This window comes from Manis pentadactyla, chromosome 2 (genome assembly GCF_030020395.1).
Source record: "Manis pentadactyla isolate mManPen7 chromosome 2, mManPen7.hap1, whole genome shotgun sequence".
NCBI classification, from domain to species: Eukaryota; Metazoa; Chordata; class Mammalia; order Pholidota; family Manidae; genus Manis; species Manis pentadactyla.
This window is the reverse complement of record NC_080020.1, coordinates 201,848,668-201,866,246: the sequence shown is the minus strand read 5'-3', so window position 1 is coordinate 201,866,246 and position 17,579 is coordinate 201,848,668. Positions and strand designations below refer to the sequence as shown.

Here is a 17,579-nt window from a genome sequence, read left to right as displayed (position 1 = left end):
CTGATAAGGGGTTGACATCCAAATTATATAAAGAGCTCACGCATCTCAAAAAACAGAAAGCAAATAAGCCAATTAAAAAATGGGCAGAGAAGCTGAACAGACACTTCTCCAAAGAAGAAATTCAGATGGCCAACAGGCACATGAAAACATGCTCCACATTGCTAATCATCAGAGAAATGCAAATTAAAACCACAATGAGATATCACCTCACACCAGTTAGGATGGCCAACATCCAAAACACAAACAACAACAAATGTTGGTGAGGATGTGGAGAAAGGGGAGCCCTCCTACACTGCTGGTGGGAATGTAAACTAGTTCAACCATTGTGGAAAACAGTATGGGGGTTCCTGAGAAAACTCAAAATAGGAATACCATTTGATCCAGGAATTCCACTCCTAGGAATTTACCCTAAGAATGCAGTAGTCCAGTTTGAAAAAGACATATGCACTCCTATGTTTATCACAGCACTATTTACAATAGCCAAGAAATGGAAGCAACCTAAGTGCCCATCAGCAGATGAATGGCTAAAGATGTGGTACATATACACATGGAATATTATTCAGCCATAAGAAGAAAACAGATCCTACTGTTTGCAACAACATGGATAGAGCTAGAGGGTATTATGTTCAGTGAAATAAGCCAGGCAGAGAAAGACAAGTGTCAAATGATTTCACTTATCTGTGGAGTATAACAACAAAGCAAAAACTGAAGGAACAAAACAGCAGCAGACTCACAGAATCCAAGATTGGATTAACAGTTACCAAAGGGAACGGGACTGGGGAGAGTGGGTGGGAGGGGAGGGACAAGGGGATTAAGGGGCATTATGATTAGTACACATAATGTAGAGAGGGCATGGGGAAAGAAGTATAGCACAGAGAAGACAAGTCGTGACTCTGTAGCATCTTACTATGCTGATGGACAGTGACTGTAATGGGTATGTGGTGGGACTTGATAATTGGGGGAATGTAGTAACCACCATGTTACTCATGTATATATATACATATATATATATATATATATATATATATATATATATTTGTTGAGGACCTCATTATCATACTTCATAGTGTGGTATCTTATTTAATCAAATCGTAATTAGAAGTGGTAAGTAGTACCATTTTATGTATTAGGAAAATGAGGCCAAGGTCACAAACTATTAAGGGGTAAAACTGGAACTCAGATCCTGATCAGTCTTTTCCCAAAGCTCATGTTCTTTCCACTGTAAAATATTTACTCCCTCTCAGTCCCAAGAATCATAGTTCTCAGTTCCTAGATTATATACTTGGCCTCCTACATACATACTATCAATTTTCAGGCAGGGAAAGCATTTTTATCATGATGACATTGCCATTTTTATATTAGGAAAGTCAGCAAGCACTAGATAGATAGATATTCCTTTGCTTTAACTTAATTGCTTGTACTACTGAGGATAAAGGAATATTGATAAAAGAATTGATTAAGGAATCATTGTGCCATTCTGAGCTGTCTCTGTTAGCAAATGAGAGCTTTTTTTTTCTTTGATACTGTCTCTACCCCTTTCCCTTTGCTGGGCATACAAACTCTTCTAAGTGATGATAAAAACATCATTAAATGTTTTACTTTTTTCACTCAGAAAGCATTTATGATACACACTTCTGATCAAAAATCCTGGGATAAATCCCAAAGGACAGGCTTTCTGCCTTCAAGAATTTATATTCTTAAAAAAAAATAATAAACTAGAGGGAAAGTTATACATTTGACACTTACAAGGAAATTACACAAATTGACACCTGTAAGAAAGTAAACTGCAGAAAAAGACAAGGAGATTCGGATAAAGATGATTACAGAAGGAAATAGTTGCAGCTGGTAATCATTTGATTATCAAAGTCCAGCTGTGCTAAAAATCATCAGGCAACAGAGCCCACTCTTAGATTCAGAAGTAATCAAGATGTACATCATGTGTTAAAACCATGGTGTGGGAGGTCTTAGCCTGTTCTTAGATCAAACTCTGCAGCCAAGCACAATGAGTAATAATAATAAAAATAACTTGAACTTCTCACCCATAACAAGCACAGTTTTTTAATCTGACTCTGAAGAAATACTTGGAGACATTCCTCAAGTAATTATCTTTCCTTCCATGGTATGCATTGTATATACTATTAAATTACTATGTACTCTCTCCTTAGTAGCTTAGGTCATTATAAGTTCTCAGGTTGTATTAGCCTCTGGTGGATCCTAAGGTTTATCAGCCTCTGGTTGATGACCACATTTTCATTCTGTTTCTAATGCTATTTTCATATCACGCCAGATAAGTTGGTAAGTGCCAGACGTTTCCTATGCTTTTGTACTCAGTCCCTTTGTCCTTTCCTTTCAGCTTCTTTTGTAACCATTTCACAATTACCATCAACATTAAACCTATCTGTATGTAGGTCATTGAAATGTTGGGCCATTGGATGGGTGGGGTTTTGTTTTTTGTTCTTTTTCAAGACATAATAAAGAATCTCATTAAGTGAAGGGCTTCCTTTTATAAAAGGTGTATAATACTGGTTTGATTCTGGACTTGCTTTTTAACATTTTTAGTTCTAGACTGTGGCAGGTGTTGTAAACAACTATTGGTTTTTTTAATGTAAATAAAAGATGGCTTAGAGCCTATGCTGCTAGTAAGAAAACTGTTTCTTAGCATTGTCTTAAATATGTTAGCATATTATAATTGAATTTAATTGTTTAGACCCAAGCCTTAATGTAGGTACAGATGTGAATTGAGAGAAGTTGGTAGCTATTCACCCTGCTGTGTATAGCGGAGCTCTTATTCCCTCTCCCCATTCTGACTTATGAGAGTGTTTGATTCCTCTATTTTGAGGCCATGTTTTTCGTATGTAATTAAACATCAGTATGTTGCTCAGGTAGTGTGGTAGACATGGTTATTGATCATCTTTTTCTTCTTTTCGACTGTCAGAGAAACTTCCATCACAAAATTATATTCTTTTACATTTTTCTACCTCAACCTTCCTGGCCTTCTTGTTGAAATGTGTCAACCTACACAGATAAGCTGTATTTTAATTATGAAAATAGGTATCCTTGTTTAAGGAAATGACCAATGGTTTTTCCTACAATGTTTTAGACTAGGTCTTTATACAAAAACAGTTATGTATAATGGGACTAGAACTTTGTAGTAGCCTATTTTTTTTGTCTTGTCTTTATTTTATACATCTACTTTTCTGTGATTGTTCAGAAAATACATCTGACTTAATCTTTGTCTTATGTTTCAACAGAAGGAGAATATGTTAAAATGTTTATGCGAGGTCGGCCAATTACAATGTTCATTCCTTCCGATGTCGAGAACTATGATGACATCAGAACAGAACTGCCACCTGAGAAGCTCAAACTGGAGTGGGTGTATCCTTCTCTATTATCATGACAGCAAATGGATTTGCTTTGTTTTAGTCTAAGAAAAATTAGTTTAACCTTTATCAGAAATGACTTTATACCAATAAAGTAAATGTAATAAATAATAACCACTTAAAAAAGTAAAGAGTTGTCCCTCTAATCCTTTCACATACTATATATTTTGCTATTAGCAATTTAAAACCACCAAAATTAATGCCTGACACATGTTAGGTACTCATGGATAGGGCAAGCAGTATTCTGTGAACATCGCTGCAAGTACTTTTGTTGTAGAAAGGGCATTTGGAGTGGAATTTTAAGACTAGTGTTTGAGTCTTGGCCCTAAATGAACCTTAACTATCTTCACTTTTTTAAAAAAGAGGTTAGTAACCCCTACCTCAGAGCACTGTTGTAATAACTAAATACAGAAATGTCAGTTACACATTTTGTAACCTGAAACCAATATGAAATAATGTAAATTACTTTATTAAGAGTTCAAATTAGCAAGGTGGATTCTAATTCAAAAACTACTCAGCCAGACTTTTTAAAAAATGACTGTATTAAATGGAGCTCTTCTGATTTCACTTAGAAATTCTCACTGCTCTTAGAAACTATTAACAAACCCTCAGTGAAGCAGAAGGGAGTTAATAGTTTGAACTTGGTTTTCTGCCTCCAATCACCCATTCCCTGTTCCCGTGCTTCCTGAGTTAGGCAGAAATTAGCTTGGGAAAACTCACCAATTCTGTAATTCTCTACAGCTTTTTAACAGACATTCTGCCTGCCAGCTTGTGCCTGGCTATCTCTTACTCACCATTCAGGTCAACTATAAATGCCACTTTCTCAGCCCTTCTTTTGAGCTCTCGCTTCTCACTCCATTTAAATTAGGTCCTTCTTTTATGCTTTCTCCTAGCATCCCGTTTTATTCCTTTACACAATTTCTAATTATGTATTTGGTGTTTATTTTTGTCATCTTTGCCAGAGCAAAAGTCCAGGGATATAGTCCCCACATTTGTTTTGTCAGAACTGTATGTTCATGTCTGTGCCTGACACATGTTAGGTACTCAATATGCATTTATCCGGTAAATGAGGAAACTAAGATTTAATTACATTAGAAGACTCAGGGTTGCACACAGGATAATGGCAGTCCAGTTCCAGTCCTATCCATTTCATTATACCTTCCTGATTCCCTTAAGTATCCATGAAAAAATTTGTGAGCAACTTTGAAAATGGTTTATTAAAAACCTTGACTGTTTATTTTAAGATATGGTTATCGAGGAAAGGACTGTCGAGCTAATGTTTACCTTCTTCCTACCGGAGAAATAGTTTATTTCATAGCATCGGTAGTAGTACTATTTAATTATGAGGAGAGAACTCAACGACACTACCTGGGTCATACAGACTGTGTGAAATGGTTGGTATCATTTAACATTTGTTTCACATTTTTTTCTTTCATGCTCTCATGTTTGTATTTCTCTTAAATTTGGGTTTTATTGGAAACCATTTCTTGTGGCGAACTCAGAGCTTAAGGATTTTATGGGCATTCTTGAAATACATTTTAAAAGCAAAAAGGTTTTACAGGCTCCCAAATGATTGATGTTTCAGCAGCGATAAAACACATCCCCTATAAATCTCGATAGGAACCTCTTCTGCTTTCTCAGATTGTTTATGGTCCTTTTCTTCTGGCCTAAGTGTCAAATATGTGGAGCACATGAGACATTTACAGATTTCTAAGAACGATTATTGGTTATTGAATATTTATTGAGGGTTCTAGGCAGGTAAACTTTGGACTAGAGGCTTTTCTTTTTGGGAGAAGGAAATCATGCTGAGTAAGGATCATAAATATCCCATAGAGTGTTCAAACTAAAAATGTGAGAAGGCCTTTTAAACGTTTAGACATGTTTTAAAATTACTCAGTTTTGCTGCTGCTTAGTTAAGTTCAGTCATTTATTGCTTTAATTCATTGTTTTCCAACATATAAAAACTTTTCTTTATGGTCTGTACTAATCTGGCCACTGTATCTTTATATAGAAAAAAGTTAATATATGACTACTAGAATTATATAGATACTGTTAAATGTTTAGAGATGATTAAAATATTGGCTTTTATACTGGAAGAATAACATACATTTGTTTATTGAATGGAATTATTATTGAATAATAAATTTTATTTGTTTATTGAATGGAATTTATATGGAAGAATTTATTATAACATTGTGATACTAAAGATTGAAAACAGCCTAAATATCTTTTAGCTAAGGACTAGTAAAGTTGTGGTTACCAGTGGATTTTATCATGCAGCCATAAAGAGTGAATGTGTAAGGTCTTTGTATATTAATATGGAAAGATCCCTACGGTACTCTCCTAAGCATGAAGTTTAAAGAATAGGAAAATTTGCACAGTATTCTACCATTTGTTGGAAAAAGAATATTTTGGCTCTCATATGTAAAAAATTTTCTAGAATTACTAATAAAAAGAAACTGATTACAGTGACTAGTAGGGGTTGCAGGGAGTGGGGATAGTGAAGGTAGATGAGATCTTAGCAGATGGGTCAGGGTAGGAAAGAGCCTTTTCTCAATATGTCTTTTATAGCTTTTGATATTTGAACCATGCAGAATGTATTACCTAATCCAGAAATTTTATTTTTTAAAGAGTTTTAAAAGATCTGCATTAAATATGGAAAAATGTTACATTTTTTTAATGTAGTTGACCTTAATAAAGGACATAAACTATTTAAGTAAGAGTATATAGAGTAGTTTAAGGAACTTATTAGTAAACTCTGGCCTCCTTAGAAATCAAAGAAATTAAAACAAGATACCATTTATACCAGTCAGTTACCAGGGCAATTCTTAATATGGGAAAGTTGTAGTGAAACTTTAGGAACATTTTTATTTCTGATGACAACCTAAATTAATACTACTCTTGAAAGTAATGAGCAATACATATGAAGAATAAAAAATTTATATTCTCAGTTGAACTTACTCCTTGGTCGCAAGATGTAGGAAGATTCCAAATATGGATGTGAAAACATCTTTTTAAAAATTTTGCTAGTTAACTCATGTTTATCATGAGAAATGTGGGCATATATGCTGTACAATTTTAAATTTGTACATAAACGTGCCTTGCCACAAGTTTGACTTAGAAGAGTTTAGCATTAAGAAATAAAATGTTGGAGACCTTAGATGTGAAGATGTTCAGCACTGTGCTCCCTTGAGAAACGTAGAAATGATAGAAGAACTGTTAAGTCAGTAATGTGCATAAGGATTATGTTGCATAATGGAAATGTTTATGTTTTAATAGATTTAATTTACAGAGTACAGTATTACATCTCCACAGTAATAATTAAAGACATGAATATGTATGCCTGTGAGCTGGTCTGGAAGGGAATTTAAACAAATGAAAACAGCTCAGTAAAGACATGTCACAATTATAAATAAGTATTTCTTCAAATATAGTGTTCTATTTGTTAAGTTTAACAAAGAAAAACCACAGCTGAAAACTTAGAAATCCTTTAGATAGTTGTTTGATTTGCTAAACTAAATAAATAGGTCACAGTGAGACTTTTTTAATGATTAAAAACTATTTAAATGAGCTATCAGCTCATGCCAGTCAAAATGACTAGTATGAAAAGATGAGAAAAAATGAAAATTAAAAATACAAATATCATACCACCCAGTAATTCTACTTCTGGGTCTTTACCTGAAGAAAACAAATCACTAATTCAAAAAAGATATATGCACCCCTATGTTTATCACAGCATTATTTACAATAAACAAGATATGGAAGCAACCTCTAAATGTCCATCGGATGAATAGATAAAGATGTGGTGTGTGGAGTAATGGAATATTACTCAAGCATGAACAAGAATGAAGTCCTACTATTTGTGACAACATGGATGAACCTAGAGGGCAATATGTTAAGTGAAATAAGTCAGAGAAGGACAAATACCATATGATTTCATTTATATGTAGAACCTAAAAAAAGTATAATCAATGAAACAAAACATACAGACTCATAAGTATTGAGGACAAATTCGCAGTTGGCACAAGGGAAGGTGGTTGGGGGGCAGGCAAAACAGGTGAAGGGGATAAAGTACAGATTTCTAATTGTAAAAATAAGTTACGGGATAAAAAGTACAGCATAGGGAATATAGTCAATAATACTGTGATAACTTCGTATGCTGACAGATGGTAATGACACATCTTATAATGTAGCTAATTTTCAAATGGCTATGTTGTATACCTAAAACCAATATAATACTGTGTATCAACTGTACTTCTATTTTTTAAAGAAGAATAAATAAAACAGTTTTAAAAACTGAAAAATGTTGATACTAAGGTGTATTTCTGCTGTTTCACATTTCCTATATTTAAAATTGTTAACACTGCTTTTTAGCCTTGCTATACATCCTGACAAAATTAGGATTGCAACTGGACAGATAGCTGGAGTGGATAAAGATGGAAGGGTGAGTGGCACAGTTTTATGTATGTCTAAGTGATACTTCTGTTAGAATGGAATTTATTGTAATTTTAACTACAACTCATTTATTTTAAAATTTACTAAGGAATTTCTAGTGTATGAAAAAAATTTTTTTCTTCCAAAAAATAAATATTCTTCCTGAGGAAACTATGTACTTGTAAAAAGGGGAGGACTGATAAGCTTGTTAGTTTTTTTTTTTTAAACATAGAGGAACTTATGAGTGTTTGCCAGAAGGTACTACAATTTACCCAAATAGATGGACCTCTTGATTTTATATATGATTATAACTGTTAACATTGAAGAAATTTCAGTTACTGTTCAGTATCATTAAATTGGTTTGCTTAGCAAATCCTTTATTTGTAAGGATGAACTGTGAATATTAATAATGACTGATTAACATATGTATGACTATATATTCTCTGCTTCAGTTCCTTCTTAGAAATGGAGTTGGGGGAACTGGGGAGGTTTATAGTGGATGACTTCTAAGACCCTTCCATTTCCAAATTCTATTTAAGGACTGTTTGCTGAGCAATTTATTGCAATATAATGAAGTTTTATTTAGTAATGTTAAAAGGTATGTATCCAGAGCAAATTTGCCTGGGTTAGAATCATAACTCCATCTTTTAATAGCTGTATAATTTTGGGTGAGTTATTCAAATCTTTATATCTCAGTTTTCTCATCTGTTAAATAATTATAATACATAACTCATAGGTTTATGAGGATTAAATGAATTAATACATGCGATGTACTTACTATTTAGCACATAGTAAATACTCAAATCATTTGCTGCTACTATTAAAATTGCATTTCCTTATTTTCATGGTATAAGAAGAAAATACCTGCTAAGATTATTTGAAGGCATGTCTAAAAGCAGTAGCTACTTTTTATTAGATATTCATCCATCCCTATTACTTTTTAAAGATGGCAGACAGTTCTGTGTGGTAGTGTTACTTACTTGCATTCAGCTGAGTACCAGTTCTGCTATCTTGTTTTTTTCCCCTTGTTTTTGCAGCCTCTGCAACCCCATGTCAGAGTGTGGGATTCAGTTAATCTATCCACACAGCAAATTATTGGACTTGGAACTTTTGAACGTGGAGTAGGATGCCTGGATTTTTCAAAAGCAGTAAGTAAGAATTCTTAAAGAAGTAAATAGGCAAGCTGCACCAAAAAGCAGAAAATAAGCTCAGTTTTGGATGTGTGTGTTCATAATATGTGGTAAGTTTTAATTGAAAAGTGAGATATTACTATTGCTTAGCAATAGACAGCATTTTAATCCGACTAATAAAGTACTTTGGTTTAGACAGGACCCAGGATATTACACTTAATTATACTTAATTTTGTTCTAAAATGCAATTCCAGTGTAGTAGCAGGAAATGGTTAGAGGAATACATCCATAGCATAGTACAGTTGAAATAAGCAATAGGATTTGCTTTCACTTCAGCTTGAATCATAGAGATCTATTTTAGTTAGGAAATTCAGACATGAAACTTGGCTGGGTCTGCACAAATATTGACGTTTCTTGATGCCGTCTTGGAGCAGAAGAAACAATCAGACCGTTGAATTCACTAAAATAATGAATTATCTTGGTTCTGAATTGACGACAACTTGAGTTTAAAATACAGTGTCTGGCAATCTTTCTAAGCCTTGAAGCTTTATTCTGAGGGGAAAATAAAACAACGTTACTCATTTAAACATTCTATTTGTTCTTGAGTTACATGTAATTATTTATACTGTATACAGGAGACTTTCTACATTTTAGGATTCATAATGTAAATTTGCAGATATAAATGTTCCTCTAGATTTTTTTGGGCCTCATTCATACTTTAGAATATGTTTATATATTCATATTATCTCTTTAATTCCTAGCAATTAGCTACTATATTCTAGATTATGGGAGTTTTGTGGGACATGGAGAAGGAAGGCACATTTTTAGAACAGAAAAATAAATTTGGGTGGATATAGGAATTTTGCTGGCTTGAAGGCACTGATGTCAAGGCGGTTCCTGTTGAGTCAGGAATTGGGAGAAAGACATTTCAAAAAGGAGATAAGAAGACAGAAAGAAACACTTCTACTACCTTTTTCCCCCTGAAATCTCTGTAGCAGGAACTGTTGTCATCTTGGTGATACCATTGTTAAAATATTAAGACTATCTTGGATTACCTCATACTCCCAACTTTTCCTGGGGCTGAAAGAAAAATAAAGAGTTACTCCAGTATCTCTCACTTTTCACCACAGTATTTCTTTGTTCTATATACATCATAAGGTTTATACTACAAATGCTACTAGAAAAAAAAAAGTTAAAGTCATCCACAGTTCAAACTAACTTAAATTATGTGAATGAAAATGGTTTCAGAAAAATAGAAAAGATTTTTATGTTTTTGTTAATCTTGTTTTTTCATGTTCATGTAAATTGGATATATCATGGAAAACAAATTGGCAAACTTTAAAATAGCTATTTAGTTTATTCCCTCAAACTATTAAAATGTAGTCAGGAGCAAACTTATGAAATCATGTATGTTTCACACCTGACTCAATAGAAAATACTTTAAATATGGTCAGCAAAGAAGAAGCATTAAGATGCAGAAGGGATTCCTATCCCTGGATAATAGAAGTGGCTAGATGGCAAGTGGAAATAAACCTAGGGGAAAAAATTAAAAATAGAAAATATTTTTTTAAAGAATCATTATATTTTTTAAGAAAATTTAAAGAACTTTGGTTTATCTTAATGTTGAAAGTTTTACTAATATGGTATTTCTTCTTAGAAAATCTGCCTAACCTTAAAATTTTCAAATGCCTTTTTATTGACTTTTCTTCAGGATTCAGGTGTTCATTTATGTGTTATTGATGACTCCAATGAGCATATGCTTACTGTATGGGATTGGCAGAAAAAATCAAAAGGAGCAGAAATAAAGGTAAATCAAAAAATTTAAGTTGAGTATTATATTTTGGATTTCATTATTTGTTTTGTAGATCCTTGGAAGTATATTTCATATACTAAGTTGCAAGAGCACACCAACTGGCCATATTCATTAGATTTATTGATTTGTCGTCATTCTTACAGTATTCTTAAAGTAAACTAATTAAGCAACTTCAGCTAATTTCAGTGATATTTTAGGCACATTATGCTACTGAAATGCCAAAGTAGATGAAAATTAAGACTATACTTGGCTTCTTCTTTATAACAAAATTTGTTACTTTATTCAGTCTTTACAGATTTGCATATGTAATGATAAGGTTTTTGGTCTTAGTTATGTTTGTGGGATTATTACATAAAATTCTACAGCATTTATAATTGCTGTAGAATAGTTTTTGATCCATTTGTGTGTATTAGGCTTTAACTTGTGAGAGAATATGAGGTTAGTAGTACAACTGTATTCGTATGGGTCAGAAATGGCCTCCCTCTGACAGGTTTTCAAAGGGATTTAAAGTGATGGGATGACTAAAAAAAGCCTATAAAATACTTGCTGTAATCTTAAATAACATATTCCTTGTCCATGCTCTCTATCAGCAGTTTTGTTCTGTGTAAACTTCAAGCTTTTAGCTTGTTGGTCAAAAAGAGGTTCATTTAAATAGTGTAAGTTAATTGTTTAAAAGAAGTAGAGTAGATTTGATTATATTTGAAAAGGAATATAACATGTCAGGAAACCTCAAACTTTGAAAAACATAAATGAAGATACAGATTGTCTTTCAGCTATCATTCAGAGTAATTTAACATTGAAACACAGGGGAGTTACACTAAGTGAAATATGTGATTTTTATCCTTTGTAGTAAAGGCTAGCATGAAGTCCTGTGGTTTTGCTTCTGCTGGCTACTACTTGATCTCCTTTCCAGGACTTTAAATGTTGGTATTCCTCAGAGTTACATCCCAGATCCTCTAGTGATACATCAGTTAACTCCAGTCCATATCTCTCTCACAGATTTAAACCTATATTTCTTGCCTGCTAAACATCTTTATTGGAATGTAGTCAAAACCAACGTGTCCAAATTTGTACTAATATTAGTTGTCTTCCTTACCCAACAACCAGTTTCTCCTCTTAGTGATTAACCACATTCCACTTAGCTGCCCAGCATGGAAACTTGGGCATCATTCATGACACCTTTTTCCTCATTTCTAACTGATCCAGTCAGTCAGCAAGTTCTCTCAACTCTGTGTGTCTCAAATGTTTGTAATAGAACTCTTTCCAGTGCAAGTAACTGCAAAACAGCTAAAGCTTACTTAAAGAGAATTTATTGATTAATATTTGGGGAGGAAAAGAAATATCTAGTAAAGGTCAGAGGGAGATCTTGCTTTAGAAATGACTTGATTCAGGAACTGGATCACTTTATTCTCTGTCTCTACTCTTAGCTTCTCATTGTGTGTTGACCTTATTCTATCCTACTATAGATGAGCTCTACCCTTGCTTAAGTCACAAGAATTTGGGAGTTGATACATAACTTGTTAATTCATGTAAGTTTAAACTTCAGTAAGGCAACTTTAAAACCTTATTGACAGAAATTAAAGATGACCTAAATAAATGGAGGAATATACAGTAATCCTGGATAGAAGACAGTATTTTAAAGATGTTACAGCCCTGCATATTGATCTATATGTTCAAAATAGTCAGAACCCAGCATGATTGTTATAAAAGTGGACAAGCTGAGTATATTTGGAAATACGCAAGAGTAAGGATAGACAAACGGGTTCATGAGGGTGTAAAGTAACTGGAACTCATATGTTGCTCCTTTGAAATGTAAATTGGTATAACCATTTTGAAAAACTGGCATTACTTACTAAAGTTGAACATATATATATATATATATTCAATTGATGCACCCTGTTTTGTTCCTAGGTATAAGCCCAACAGAAGTATATACATGTGTTGACCAAGCAACTAGTAATGAAAAGTAGTAATAGCAAAAAAAAAAAAAAAGAAGGAAAGAAAAAGAAATTACCCAAATGTCCATCAGTATGGACAATGGCTAAAAAGACTGTGGTCTTTCCATACATAGGAATACTATACAGCAATTAGAATGAGCGAATGACAGCACATGCACCAACATGAAGTGGATGCCACACATGAAGGAGTACATGCTGTATGATTTCATTTAAACAAAACAGACAAAGCAGTCTACACTGCTACAAATTAGGATCATGGTTATTTGAGTGACTGGAAGATAGTGACTAGAAAAGGGATCTGAGATGTTTCTGGGATTTTAGTAATGTTCTGTTTCTTGCTCTAGATGACTGTACAGAGGTGTGTTGAGTTTGTGAAAGTTTACTGAGCTATATACTTAGGATTTGTGTACTTTTCTGTGTTAGTACACATTAGTAAAAAGTTAAAATATCTTATAAGGCTATAGTCAGACCCAAAGTGATTTAATTTCATAGATTAGTTTACTTTATGTCTTGAATATCTTATTACTAGCACCATGGGTTAATTTTATAATCTTTGATTAATCATTTTGGCATAAGATTCAACTGTAAAGTAGTTTTGATTTTGTCCAAGTGAAAACTAAGGGTGTTGAATTAATTTTTGCAAGGCATCACCCTGAAAGAGAAGTGACTAATTTTTGCTTTTATCTTTAAAGTTTACTTTGACCTTCAAGGTATATATAGTTCAGTAGTAGTCATGGAGAATTATATAACAAGAAAAGATACTGCCATTTCCTTCATCTTACAGTCTAAATCTAGTTAAGGGGGAAAGGTATTCAGATTAGGATTTATGTGCTTATACAAGGCCCTTAAGCCCAAATGTTAGTAGTTGAAACCTAAAATTTGCAGTAATATTGGAGCCATGGGAAAATGGTTTTCCCATAAAGTTCAGATCAATTCTTTTAAGTATTGTTTTACTAGTATAAGATTATAAAATGTATTTTAACTCACTTTTTCATAAGATTACCATGTTTACCATGTTGGGCTGTAATGAGGAAATGCTTTCTTCACAGGAAGTTTTTCACTAAGTTAAAAAATGGACATTAATGGTCACCCTGCAGATAAACAGCAGCTAACAACAAATAGCTCTATAAGCATATAGATTTTACCTATTAAGCTAAGTATATTCTTTTACTGTAAAACATCAATTTAGTAAGAATTCAATTATGATTTATTGAACATACAGAAATAATTTTTAAATATCCTTAATTAATTCAATAATTCCAGTGAAAAAACTACTTGTAATTCCTTTGTGACACTCATGTCTGTTTTCTTCCTTTTTCACTCTAGTTCTTTTAAACTTAACACCTGTCTTTTCAGGTGTTTTTGAGGAAAGAACATAAAAGCTTCCTTGTTCTTTGTTTTTTCATTTTTGTAGGAATCAATAGTGACCATTTTATATTTATATTTTAAGCCTTCAGCCTAAGGATGAATTTCTAAACCTCAGTAATATTTTCTTGAATGCATGAATGGTCAATAATACAAAGAAAGATGAGACTGCTTTTCTTTTTTTTTTTTCATCAAAATGGCATGTGTTTTAAGAATGTACATTGCTCTTGTATCTGTTGGTTTTAGTATACTTTTCTCTGAATGTGCAAGAAATGAAAATAATCTAAAACGAATTTATATAAATAGTATATGAATATAATAGTGTAGGTATTAATATAAGTACCATAAGAGATGATATAATAGTATGAGGACATTAAATTTAAATCATTACTCCAAAAATCTTCAGGAAAATAGATCTTGAAAGAAAGGCATTTCCTCAAAAATTTTCCTTGTCTTTCTTGGTACCTATAATTGGTACTTAATGGAAATAAGGATATACATTCATCTAAAATTCTATTTCTCTTTCCACAGACAACAAATGAAGTTGTTTTGGCTGTGGAGTTCCATCCAACAGATGCAAATACAATAATAACATGTGGTAAATCTCATATTTTTTTCTGGACCTGGAGTGGCAACTCACTAACTAGAAAACAGGGGATTTTTGGAGTAAGTTTCAGAATGTTACAACTTCATTATAAAACTTAATTTTTAAATTGCTGGTAAGCATAAAATCATCATGCCAAAGGGAAAACTAAAAATCTCATTCTTTCATTGTAGAAATATGAAAAACCAAAATTTGTACAGTGTTTAGCATTCTTGGGGAATGGAGACGTTCTTACTGGAGACTCAGGTGGAGTCATACTTATATGGAGCAGAACTGCTGTTGAACCCACTCCTGGGAAGGGGCCTAAAGGTACAGTACTCTCACATTAAAGTCATTCCTTTTAATTCTATTATACTGCAGTTGCAGTTGCATCTCTTAACCAGACCAAAAGAGAGAGCTGCAGTGAAACATGAAAGTCACCAAGGTACCTTGTGTTTTTATGATTCTTCATAATGACCTTTTTTAAAATTAAAATTATTTACCCAATTATTTATTAAGCACATATAACCCACATTTGACTCTAGTGAACCTGTCTTTCCAGGAGGTTACTACAAAATAATTAGAAAGTGATGAATAGATATATGTTAACTTAAACTGTGTAAAGATTAAGAGATAAATTATCGTGATCTTCAGTGTTTTTTAAAGCCTTCACAAAAGAAATGGTATTTAAACTAAGACACAATGAATGTACAAGACTACAAAAGATACAGAACCTTGATCCCAGTATAGGGAAGTAGTACAAGCAGAGGGAGAAAGATGAATATGAATGTGAGGCATTCAAGATAGCATGAGTAAATTTGTCATGTAAAAGAAATGTGACAGAAACAAGATAACCAACCAAGGAAATTTGATTTTAAAAAATCATAGTGTTTTGCAATTCCTATTGTCTTTAGTATGTACTAATCATTGAAAATTCAAGTAATGATTAAAGATACAGACTTCTCTAAATTATCTTCAAGAATCCTTAAAACTGGTTGAGCTCACTATGGAAGAAAGAAGAGCTGTGAGGCCAACACTCCTTTATCCCACCATTAGCTGACAAGAAAAGAGCCTACAAGGATTACAGAAATGAGATTTTAAAACAAAGTAGTTAAAAGATAGAACTCTTTATCTAGTGACACTGAACAAGGGAGGAGAGAGTTTCTAGGCATATCAGTGCTGTAAGGAATTCAAGAAAAATGAGAATCAGGAAAAGACCATCTAGCTTGCAGTTTCAATAGAACATGAAGGTTCTTGAACAGCTAAGTGGAAAATGGACAGATTCAAAATGCAAAATTTTGAGAAGCAATGTGGAAAATGGAATGGGAAGTAAAAAGTTACTAGAATCAACCAGCCTTTTTTTTTTTTAATTTTGGTATCGTTAATCTACAATTACATGAAAGACATTATGTTTACTAGGCTCCCCCCTTCACCAAGTCCCCCCCACATACCCCTTCACAGTCACTGTCCATCAGTGTAGTAAGATGCTGTAAAATCACTACTTGTCTTCTCTGTGTTGCACAGCCCTCCCCGTGCCCCCCCCCAACACTATACATGCTAATCATAATGCCCCCTTTCTTTTTCCCCGCCCTTATCCCTTCCTTCCCACCCATCCTCCCCAGTCCCTTTCCCTTTGGTAATTGTTAGTCCATTCTTGGGTTCTGTGAGTCTGCTGCAGTTTTGTTCCTTCAGTTTTCCTTTGTTCTTATACTCCACATATAAGTGAAATCATTTGGTACTTGTCTCTCTCCACCTGGCTTATTTCACTGAGCATAATACCCTCTAGCTCCATCCACGTTGCAAATGGTAGGATCTGTTTTTTTCTTATGGCTGAGTAATATTCCATTGTGTATATGTACCACATCTTCTTTATCCATTCATCTACTGATGGACACTTAGGTTGCTTCCATATCTTGGCTATTGTAAATAGTGCTGCGATAAACATAGGGGTGCATCTGTCTTTTTCAAACTGGAGTGCTACATCCTTAGGGTAAATTCCTAGAAGTGGAATTCCTGGGTCAAATGGTAAGTCTATTTTGAGGAACCTCCATACTGCTTTCCACAATGGTTGAACTAATTTACATTCCCACCAGCAGTGTAGGAGGGTTCCCCTTTCTCCACAACCTCGCCAACATTTATTGTTGATTGTCTTTTCAATGATGGCGATCCTTACTGGTGTGAGGTGATATCTCATTGTAGTTTTAATTTGCATTTCTCTGATGACAAGCGATGTGGAGCATCTTTTCATGTGTCTGTTGGCCATCTGAATTTCTTCTTTAGAGAACTGTCTATTCAGCTCCTCAGGCCATTTTTTAATTGGATTATTTGCTTTCTGTTTGTTGAGGTGCGTGAGCTCTTTATATATTTTGGATGTCAACCCTTTATCTGATCTGTCATTTATGAATATATTCTCCCATACTGTATGGTACCTTTTTGTTCTATTCATGGTGTCCTTTGCTGTACAGAAGCTTTTCAGCTTGACATAGTCCCACTTGTTCATTTTTGCTTTTGTTTCCCTTGCCCGGGAAGATATGTTCAAGAAGAGGTCACTCACGTTTATGTCGAAGAGATTTTTGCCTATGTTTTTTCTAAGAGTTTTATGGTTTCATGACTTACGTTCAAGTCTTTGATCCACTTCGAATTAACTTTTGTGTATGGAGTTAGACAGTGATCCAGTTTCATTCTCTTACATGTAGCTGTCCAGTTTTGCCAGCATCATCTGTTGAAGAGACTGTCATTGTATGTCCATGGCTCCTTTATCGAATATTTGTTTGGGTTAATGTTTGGAGTCTCTATTCTGTTCCATTGGTCTGTGGCTCTATTCTTGTGCCAGTACCAAATTGTCTTGATTACTGTGGCTTTGTAGTAGAGCTTGAAGTTGGGGAGCGAGATCCCCCCCACTTTATTCTTCCTTCT

At 33.7% G+C, this 17,579-nt stretch overlaps 1 protein-coding gene across 4 annotated transcripts in view; it reads left to right on the top strand.

Moving 5' to 3' along the window:
* EML4 (EMAP like 4) overlaps nucleotides 1-17,579 on the top strand; it is a 193,181-nt gene that overhangs the window by 119,746 nt on the left and 55,856 nt on the right. For all 4 annotated transcript variants that reach the window (XM_036925586.2, XM_036925587.2, XM_057497260.1 and 1 more), the window contains 7 exons: nucleotides 3,252-3,375; nucleotides 4,625-4,774; nucleotides 7,755-7,824; nucleotides 8,852-8,962; nucleotides 10,656-10,751; nucleotides 14,612-14,746; nucleotides 14,858-14,993. In XM_036925586.2, coding sequence (XP_036781481.2) covers nucleotides 3,252-3,375; nucleotides 4,625-4,774; nucleotides 7,755-7,824; nucleotides 8,852-8,962; nucleotides 10,656-10,751; nucleotides 14,612-14,746; nucleotides 14,858-14,993 — 822 coding nt within the window. The remainder of the gene's footprint in view (nucleotides 1-3,251; nucleotides 3,376-4,624; nucleotides 4,775-7,754; nucleotides 7,825-8,851; nucleotides 8,963-10,655; nucleotides 10,752-14,611; nucleotides 14,747-14,857; nucleotides 14,994-17,579) is intronic.